The 11,161-nt window shown below is 38.1% G+C and overlaps 1 protein-coding gene across 1 annotated transcript in view; it reads right to left on the reverse strand.

Moving 5' to 3' along the window:
* Positions 1 to 8,990, reverse strand: part of TRIM24 (tripartite motif containing 24) — a 49,991-nt gene extending 41,001 nt beyond the window's left edge. Inside the window, exon 1 of the mRNA XM_070756313.1 lies at positions 8,209 to 8,990. Within this exon, the coding sequence (XP_070612414.1) occupies positions 8,209 to 8,590 (382 nt within the window). The 5' untranslated portion in view covers positions 8,591 to 8,990. The remainder of the gene's footprint in view (positions 1 to 8,208) is intronic.
* Positions 8,991 to 11,161: the final 2,171 nt, after the last annotated feature.

Genomic DNA, 11,161 nt, shown 5'->3' on the forward strand with positions numbered 1-11,161 from the left:
CCTTCCTCATGAGTCTAGTATCAGAAAGCTCTGGACTGTATGCCACTGGGATACAATTCCTTATCTATGCTTCTCTAACAAGCAATATTTTGTTTTTCCCATCCCAACTTTGAGATATACTCTGCAGTATTAATTCTTCTACTTTATTTATTTATTTATATCTTGCCTTTATTATTTTATAAATAACTCAAAGCGGCCAAAATATACAACTCATTTTCCTCATCCTATTTCCCACAATAACCCTGTGAGGTGAGTTGGGCTCAAAGAGAATAACTGGTCCAAGTCCACTCAGCTGGCTTTCATGTTTAAGATGGGACTAGAACTCATGATCTCCTACTTTCTAGACTCCTACCTTAAGCTTTAATGGCTTCCCCGGATGCCAGTGATGAGGAAGAGCCAGTTACAGGGACTTTGGAGTGGGGCACAGAGTAGCATCAGGAAGACCAGGAATGGATTGGCATGAGGAGGAAAGATCTGGAAACTTGGAGGGTTGTTGGAGGAGCAACCAGATAAATGTCTGGCTGAAGAGACAGAAAAGATACAGCTGCAAACGGGAGGCTTGCCTGACCGGCACAGGGCAGAGAAGGGGCACTGCAGAGTCAGTTAGCAGGGATGAGGAACTGCTTCCTCTGTTGGACCCCATGGTGCACAGGGCAGGATGGAGGTACAACAAAGGTCAGCAAACTACTCACAAGGAGATAGCTTCAACCCTCCTAATGAGATGCACCAGCTGGTGGCTACTTAGCCCAGCGCATAGAGCAAAGCAACATTGGAGACAACCTGGCCGTTTCCTGCAGAACATGTGCTCTGACTTTGTGACTCATGATTGTGCTTGTCCTTTTATGATTCCGAACCTGTGTGTTCTTTGCTGACCTTATGCCTGGACCTTGCATTTTGTACTTGGATTCTGGACTTGGAGCTTGTCTTTCATTATCATGCTTGCACTTTGGACTTTGCCTGGACTTCGTACTTCGTGTGTGTTTTCTGAACTTGTGCCTTGCCATTGGACTTTGTATGTGCCTTTAATTTCATGTCTTGGTTGTGTAAACCCGGACTTATTGGGACTTTCTATTTCTTCTGAGTAAAACCTGGGTAATTACTTTAGAGACTTGCAGTACCTCAATGAAGTATTTAAAACCCCTACGGGTATGGTTGCATGGTCTGGGACAGGACATAACCACCAGACCAAACTGGCTGTTTGTATCCCTCGTTTTGTAATTTATGTTTTCTCTATGTTAACAATACAAAGTACAAAAAAAGTTTTTTAAAAAAAGCTTTTAAAAAAACATATGTAGAGAATACCTCTACAAATGCCAGTAGGCAGACATGTACTGTTCTATGACTGTGCTCACATCTACAACGTAGCAACTCTTGTAAGCACTAATCAGTAAAATGTTCTGGCCTGATTTCATGTAATCTCTATGGTCTTTCTACTGCTTGCTTTTGTCCAGCTTTAATCCCAGTAAGTTCTGAAAATGATTCAATGAAAAATTGCATTGATGTTTTAGGAAAGTTCCAGAAATTCTTATGTTGTTTATTATAATTACTTCAATTATATTCATTTATTTAGATTTTTTTTCAGGATAACAAGTTCTCATAGCACAGCTTAAAAACAAAAGAAACAAATAGTAATAAATATACAATGACCATAAAAGATTCTGGGATCATTTTCACAGAACAGTACAGAGGAGAAGAAAAATAATTCTAGTACCTTCTCCTCTTTTTTCAGGGATGCAGAAGGCAGGTGGTAATAGCCAGGGTAGTAAAAATAACTAGTTAGGAGTAGCATAATCATTGTTATTGCCCCAAGGCTGCAAAACAAATCCCTTTTACTTCAATTCCAGTATTTTTGAAACATGTGTCACATATATTTACAATAAATGTATTTATCGCTTTAGTTTCTTTGATTACAATTTATTATTTGCTTGCATTATTCTTTTTTGTTCTGCTAATTATATGTCATTGTGTCAACAAGTCATTTTTAACTCCTACAGACAGCACAGATTTTTTCCCAAGATGATCTGTTCCCAACCTTTTCTTTCAAATCTCTCAATGGTACTGTAACTATGTCAATCCATCTTTTTTGGTAATCCTGTTCTTCTTTCCTTCTATCTTTCCCAGCATTAGAACTTTTCCAGAGAACTGGGTATTCATATGTATCCAAAATAATATCATTTCAGAATGGTCATTTGTGCCCTGGGAAAAATCTCTAGCTTGATTTCTTTACAAAGATCCATTATTTCTTCGGTCCACAATATTCTCAGGTATCTCTTTTCATATCAAAATTCAAAAGCATCATACTCTTCCTATCCTGCATCTTAAAAGTCCACCTTTCATTTGGAATGGAGTGTCACAGGTAATACCATGGCTTGTATGGTTTATTGTAACATCAAATATGTGTGTGTGTGTGTGTGTGTGTTTTCCATCGGATTATATTATTATTTATTAATTGAATTTGTATATATGTATATTATATTAAATATACAGTGCTCAAAAATAAATAAATAAATAAATAAATAAAGGGAACACTTAACTTCAAGTAAATCAAACTTCTGTGAAATCAAACTGTCCACTTAGGAAGCAGCACTGATTGACAATCAATTTCACATGTTGTTGTGCAAATGGAATAGTAGTCCAAATGAAATATTCAATGAGAATATTACATTCATTCAGATCTAGAATATGTTATTTGAGTGTTCCCTTTATTTTTGCGAGCAATACAGTGTTCCCTTGATTTTCACGGGGGATGCGTTCCGAGACCGCCCGCAAAAGTCGAATTTCCGCGAAGTAGAGATGTGGAAGTAAATACACCATTTTTGGCTATGAACAGTATCACAAGCCTTCCCTTAACACTTTAAACCCCTAAATTACCATTTCCCATTCCCTTAACAACCATTTATTCACCATTATTACTGGTACTCACCATTGAATAAGACACTTAGTGATCCTGACATTTATAAACATAATTATTTATTAACAATAATTATTTTTTTTGTTATTTATTTGCAAAAATTATTAATTTGGCAATGACATATGATGTCATCAGGTGGGAAAAACCGTGGTATAGAAAAACCCCCGCAAAGTATTTTTTAATTAATATTTTTTGAAAAACCATTGTATAGGCTATTCGCGAAGTTCGAACCCGCGAAAATTGAGGGAACACTATATATTATACCAGGGTGATTCGACAGCACACACACACACACCACTGGTACAAGCTGAGAGGAGGAGAGCTGTAATCTAGAAGTTAAAGCCACTGCCTTACAAGGCAGACCCTGCAGGTTCAAATCCCAGTAAGGGCATGGGTAGCTGATGAGAGCATAATAAACTTGAAATAGATCTACACTAGTCTTCCTTTTCCTTTTTATTACAGTATCAGCAAAAATATGCTATACATACACACACACACACACACACATTATATATATATATGAATGATGTACAGTAGTCATAAAATGTGACATCGCATTGGTATTGCTTACTAATGGCAATCCTGGTGGTTATTATAATCCCAACACATGTTAAATGGGAAGTCAAGGGAGTTCCAGGTAAGGAGTGCTGGCGTGACACAGGGTGAAGGGGAGATCTGGCGTAAGCTATGTGTGAGTTTGGGGGAGGAACGTCATCATTGCTGTAGCGTGAGTTTAGAAAGGTCAGGGGGAAAAGTATAGGGTGTACACATGCAAAACCAGAAGGCTGGGGAAGGAGAGTACTCTTGGGGAAGATCCAATTTATCAAAGCAACTTATGATCTTCCCTCCTGGTCTCCCCATTGACTGATTGTAGGAAGCTGGCAAAGAAGGTTGGCAATAATATCACTGCAGGATACCTGCAACTAGTTGTGACTGCAAGCTACCTGCCATGAATACATGGCGACAATGGAACTTCACAAGTTCTAAGTACCTTTGTTCAGTGGCCTCATACCTTCAAATAATTACTTGAACTGTCAAGAATTACTTGTATAAATGTATTCCTTCAGTAGTACAATGCATGATGGCTAATTTATATTTGTAAAGCTAGTCCTCACTTACCAACCTGCTGTTTGAACTTACAACAGTGTTGAACAGTGTTGTAACCGGTCCTCAAAATTGTGGCCATTGCAAAGTCCCCACTGTAACATAATCACGATTCAGGTATTTAGCAACTGGCATTCATTTATGACAGCTGCAGGATCCCAATCATATGATTGCTATTTGCACCTTTCACTGCCAGCTTCCAATAAGCCATGTCAGTGAGGAAGCTGATAAGTTGCTAGTCCCAGTCACATGATGTTCACACTTAACAAGGTGCTTAACAAATACAGCTGGAACTGATGTCATAAATTAGTGTGGTCATGTATTTTCCTTATCAACCAAGCCACTTAGCAACAGAGTTCCCAGTCCCAATTAAGATTAAGTGAGGGCTATCTGTAATTATGAGGTATTCCTTTTTAGTTGGTAGTTAAATGCCAGTTGCTAAATGCCTGAACATTGTTGAATATTGCTCGTAATAAATTTACTAATACAAACTAAGTTGTTTAAATATATATTTTGTTTTCAAAGTAGTTTATCCAATGGCAATGGATTTGTTGTGCTGATTCTTTTAAATATATGGTAGTGTTTTTGTGCCCAGGGCTGCAATTTTTCCCTCTCCCTTAAGTTCCAAAAAAGCATTTTCTTTGAGTGCTGCAAGGAATAAAAATGTAGAAGGGGTATGTTGGCCATCAATAAAGTTAATGCAATTGCATAATATTTTTAAAATATATATATATGAAGAACCAGCAATTTAATTTTGCAAAAATGTAATCTGAATGTTTATGAATGTCACATTAATTACGTGAATTTTGGAATATTAAAATCAAGTTGGGTATTTTTCTGAAACACTTACAGTGAAATTATTTTGCTATTAACATAAGATTAATACAAAATTTTGTATATACTGTACTGAACATCTCACAGGCTGTTCAATAAAGAGTTTGAGCTGGAAATACCCATTTTAAAAATGTAAACATTCATACTGTTTGGACTTTCCTTATTGCTACCATGTTTCCCTAAAAATAAGACCCAGTCTAATATTTTTTTGAACCCTGATTGGATTTATTATCAGGGGATATCTTATTTCAAGGAAAACCAGGTACATTTTGGATTGAAATCCACAGGATCATAATTAAAATGAGTTTAGCTCAATCACAGCTAGTTGAGAATATATTATGTTGGGTTATATTCCCAGGATTTGGAATCTGACCATCATCAAGAATTGTGGATTGGGGTATAGATTTTGTGATGTCTGTTAACCTGTTAAATCTAAATTAGTATTGCTTTTAAACAAAAGTGTAAGGAAGACTTTTCAGTATTTGGATTTAATTGTTTTGAATACTTTGTAACTTTTTTTCTTTTGCTGGCTAAATGTCATATTATTTTTATGTATACATATATATATACTGTATTTTAAAAAGATCAAATTAATTTGATAATACTTTCTTTAAAAATTAATAAAATAATAACTTGTTTTGCTGCTTAATTTCACTATAAACTTTGTAAAGGTTTCTAGGATTGTGTGCTTTATAAAGACCACAGGTCACAACCCCTCATATATTTAAAAATTAAAAGAGGAAGCAAAAATAATCTATGGCCCTTATAAAGACTGGACTTAGATGTAAGTCTCCAATTTCACTATCAAACCATTAGAATTTTACTTTCTTTTGGGCAGGGAATAGGTTATATTTTAGTATATCATAGATATTATATAATGAGCATAATGCTTTCACATTTTGAAAAGGATTTGTATATTTCTAAAGCTTACAGTGGACAATGTTTATTAAATGTTATGTTCTATTTAATACAGAGATATCCTTTAATAATAGGATCAGAAAATATCCCTAAAGTAATCTTAGCAATATGAAACTGATCACATAAAATTATTAAAAATACTCTATGCAAAATTGGCTCAACTCTCATAAGATCTCAGGCAATTTTATGAAGGTTGAGGTATGCACTAAATGCTTGTAATGTTTGTCAATAGATATTTGCTACATCACAAAGAAATCAGTTTACAAACATTACATTTTAATTACCAAATGTATATGTTTAATACTTAATTATTTAGTTAACATGACTTAAAAGAGTTTGCTTAATTTCCAGGGATTCTATATCTGCATACACTGCACATTTAATTAACAAGTGTTTAACTTGATATCATGCAGATCTTTAATTGTATTTACTTACATTATCTTCTACATTCTTAAGATTTTAGACTAAGCTATTTAGAGATCTGTCTGCTAAAAAATGCATCCATAATTGGTTCAGCCATGTTTAAAATTTGAATATTTGGAGAAACTAAATACTGCAACAGTAATTCAAATATATTAATATTGATTATGACAAATCCATGCAAAGACATATACAATCTATAAAACTTGAAAGAAGAATCAATAGGATAAGTTCTAAATTTGTAGATATTTGAAATGAAAATGTAGATAGTGTTAGATGCAAAGTTAATCATATATAGTAATATTATGCATAAAAGGTATACAGTATACATATATAGAATTTTCAGTATCTAAAACCAGATACATAAATCATGTGATATACCAAAAAATAAATACTTAGGAGTATGAAGAGTAAGAGTAGATTAAAATATGATGTAATAACTTAATAAACACATAATACAAAGCAGAATCAATCTTCTACTTCATCATAGGACCCCCAAGTCTCTCCACAAGTCTCTCAAATCTACTATAAGCCAAATATAAGATAAAAAGGCTATGCACATTCCTGTCATCTAGTAATAATGTTACATATACAAAATCTATCTTGTACAGGTATCTCAGAAAATCACTGCATTTTTTTTCCAACTCAAAAACAGACAAAGCCAATAAAAGTAAGGGAAAAGGAAAAGAAAAAGAATCCTGCACATAACACAAAACTACCAAGAAATCCCCCACAACTGGAGGTGTCTTACAAGTAATAGAGCATTCACCCTCAATCCCTGAAACAGAGAATATGGTATATTCTAGTATACCTCTAAATCTTTATCAGCAGAGATTTCTAAGGACACTAATGTTAGAAGAAATCAACAGTGTAAATAACTGTTCAAAAAAATAAAGGGAACACTTAAACAACACAATATAACTCCAAGTAAATCAAACTTCTGTGAAATCCAACTGTCCACATAGGAAGCAACACTGACAATCAATTTCCCATGCTGTTGTGCACATTCAACTTTATTTATTTATTTATTTATTTATTACTTAGATTTGTATGCCGCCCCTCTCCGAAGACTTTGTACAGAACAAAATATTAAATGAGAATATTTCATTCATTCAGATCTAGGATGTGTTCTCTGAGTATTCCCTTTATTTATTTTTTTGAGCAGTGTAGTTTTTCAAATATGCCGTTAAATTTAAGTACTTGACTTCCAGGTAATAAAATCCATCTTGGCATTTCCTGACTCTATATTAAACACAGGATGCGGAGCACAAACAATAGGAAGTTGCCATCAATCAGGGTTTCCCCTTCCAAAAGGCGGAGTTTTAAAATTGGATCTCAGCATCTCCTCTCTCTCAAATCCCATTAAGTTTTCAGTCCTACAGCACAACCGCGCTTGGGGAACGGAAAGCTTCCATCTTTCGCCTCCGCAGCCTCGAAACGGCCCCAAAATTACAGGACTATTGTTTGCTTTTCGTTTGGGATGCAAGTCTTTTTTTGCCTGTCGGCCGCAAACAGAACAAGCCAATTCGGGCTGTCTGCATACTCGGCTTACTTGGACAAAGCAGACGTCGTTATCCTAAATCCTTGTGGAAAGGAATTAATTAATTAGATATTTTTTTAATGCCGCCTTCTCCTTAAACTCAGGGCGGCTTACATGTTAGCAATAGCACTTTTTTAAAAACAGAGCCAGCATATTGCCCCCACAATCCGGGTCCTCATAATGCCGGGCTTCCACGGAACCAGGATCCAAGTTGTGATTCTAGCCGAGGTTCAAGACTTCTCTTCTCCCCATCCCGGAACTTCTCCGCCTAACAAGATGTCAAGACAGCAGGAAGGCAGGCTTTACGCGGAAGAAATATTGCTATTTTGGCCAATTAATCTCCCCTCCCGGCACAGAATTAACTATTGATTCCTTTGGGCGGTAACCACCCAAGCCCGCAAAAGACGCTCCTCGGTCCCCGTTCGCCCTCCTTATTTAGGGACCGTCGCGCCCCGCCGTTTGATCTTTTCCCCCCTCTTACCCGGATTACAGTGCAACGGCGAAGGCGGCGCGGAAACCGGAGAAGGCGGCGCCGAAGACGGCTGAAGCAGCGGCGGCGGCGGCAGGTCTTTGGGGCCGCTGCCGCCGCCGCCGCCCGGCGAAGGGGCGGCGGGAAGCGGCAGCACGAGGTAGCGGTGAGGATTCGGTAGGCAACGCTGACAGAACGAGTGAAGGCAAGGAAGCAGCTTGGGCCGCCGACTCTGGATGTGTTGCCCGCACACCCCACAAGTGTCCAAAAGGTTGAGACGCGACTCTCCGTTGGGTCGGTCCGCGGGGCCTTGCCGGCTTTCCGCTTCGTTCTCCCCGCTTACGGTGACCGGACCAGCCGGGCACGGCCCGGTTACCACAAGGGACTCGTCCATTGTTTAGCTGTCGGTAACAACCACACCAGGCGCTGAAGCGCCCCTCAGGGGCAACTGCCGTTCTCCCCCCTGAGGCGTTCGGGGAAGCCCCGCCTCCTCAACGGTCGCCCCGAGCGCCCGCCGTTGCCACCTCCAACCGTTCTCGAAGGAACTTCGGAAGAGAGCACTCGCGCTCATAAGCGACGCCGCCAACGGCCTCCCAGGCCCCGCCCCTCGGCGAGCCTTTCCAGTATCGGAGGTGCCGCCCGCTCCTCCAGCGCTACGCCCCTTCCCTCCTCGTCATCCAAGGCAAAATCCTCCCCTTTTGTCCTCCGGGTTCTGGTCCCTTTCAGCGTTTTGAGGCGCGTTTCGGTGAGCGAAACTCTTCGGTTTCGTTCAGCTCAGCCACACCCCCTTTCGTGTTTTCCTAATTATGACCTCCCACCCCCAGTAGATTGTAGTTTCCTGTTTGGTCGGTTTGGGTGCCGCCTTTTTAATTTGTCCCGCCCTCGTTTTCCCTCTTATTTATTTAATTTATTTTGTCCAATACATAATACACATTGAAGAGAATAGATATGTAATAATATAACTAAAGAAACGAATAGAAGAAAAGATATAAAAGTATAGGTGAACATATATGAAAGGAAGAAAAGATAAATGAGATAAGGAGAGACAATTGGACAGGGGATGGAAGGCACACTGGTGCACTTATGCACGCCCCTTACTGACCTCTAAGGAACCCAGAGAGGTCAATCGTGGCTAGTCTAAGGGGAAAATGTTGGAGGTTAGGGGTTGACACTACTGAGTCAGGTAATAAGTTCCACGCTTCAACAACTCAGTTGCTGAAGTCATTTTTTACAGTCAAGTTTGCGTGCTCTTGTGTTGTTGCAATTGAAGCTGAAGTGGTCATTGACAGGTAGAACGTTGCAGCATATGATCTTGTGGGCAATACTTAGATCGTGTTTTAGGCGACGTAGTTCTAAGCTTTCTAGACCTAGGATTGATAGTCTGCTTTCGTAGGGTATTCTGTTTCGAGTGGAGGAGTGAAGGGCTCTTTGTATCTTTGGACATTTTCAAGGGTGTTGATGTCCGAGATGTGGTTTGGGTTCCAGACAGATGATAAGCTTTGTCCCATAAGCTTACACTTTGTCACATAAGCTTAGACAGATGATAAGCTTTGTCCCATAAGCTTTACACTAAGTGTAAAATGTAATGAGAATGGTGAACCGACTGCCCAATTTTTTTAGATAGAAAAAGATAGAATTTTTTATTGGCCAAGTGTGATTGGACCTACAAGGAATTTGTCTTGATGGATATGCTCTCAGTGTACATAAAAGAAAATGTAGATTTGTCAAGAATCATGAGGTACAACACTTAACAATTTGACAATTACAATTTTCTGAGGTGCTACCTTGTAGTAAGCACCAGGATTTAGTGATTTTTCCCTTATTGCTGAGAGAGAAGATGTTGGCACCGGTATCACTGGCGAGGATATTTAAACTAAATAAAATAATTACCTTAGTATCATCTGCAGTATCAGATAAAATAATATAAATCATTTGCTACAAGAGTGCACAAAACTAAACTGGCCACATTTTAGCATAGCATTTTGTGGTGTGCGCTGAAATTTTATGAAAAAGTGCATACGAGACGCTTGGACAAAGAATAGAAATGTTTATTCTCTCTGGATATACCAAAATCGATTTGCAAAGCATGGTACTCTTCATGAGAAGAGATACAGTACAGAAGCTAAAGAGCAGGTTACAAGACCTTCTACTGAAAACTGCTAATCTCGACATCATATTTTTCTGCAAAACATGGCTAAACACATCCCTTCCTGACTCCATTATTTCTACTAGAGACTATTACATCTACCAATCTGACCGAGAAACCCGTAGAGGAGGTGGAGTTGCAATCTTCTATAAGAAACCTTCTGAACCTAAAAAAAAGTGCAAGTTAAACATGAACTTCAACTTCCTGAAACTATCATCTGTGAATTGACCTTAGATACCATAGTTCACTTCCTTCTATGTTATAGAGCCCCTGATTATGACATCTCACATACAAACAATCTAACCTCATTACTAACTTGGGCAGCCTCCTACCCACATCCTCTTATATTTCTTGGTGACCTAAACCTACCACATATAAATTGGACCCTAAACGAATGTACAGCTGAACCCATACATTCAACCCTAATAATGCTATTACTAGTTAAGGACTAGATCAACTTGTCACTGATAATACAAGACTCAAAAATTGCCTAGACTTCATTTTCTGCAACAGTCTACACTCAAAGAATCCTTTTCCAACAGCGACCATAACATGATAGAATTCTATGTCAACTTACATCCTTTCAGAAACCACCTTAACAAAACAATAACCAATTACAACTTTAAAAAGGCCAACTATGATATCATTGATGTGTACCTTTCATCTCTTGATTGGCATGCTTTATTTTCTGGCTGTATCACAACTGAAGACTATTACAATACATTTTTACGTGAAATCCAAAGAACCATTAAATTATATGTACCTATAATTTCCACCAAAACCAAGAAAAATAAGTTACCCATAAAAATAAGAAAGTTT

The sequence above is a fragment of the Erythrolamprus reginae genome, chromosome 6 (assembly GCF_031021105.1).
Source record: "Erythrolamprus reginae isolate rEryReg1 chromosome 6, rEryReg1.hap1, whole genome shotgun sequence".
Classification (NCBI taxonomy): domain Eukaryota; kingdom Metazoa; phylum Chordata; class Lepidosauria; order Squamata; family Dipsadidae; genus Erythrolamprus; species Erythrolamprus reginae.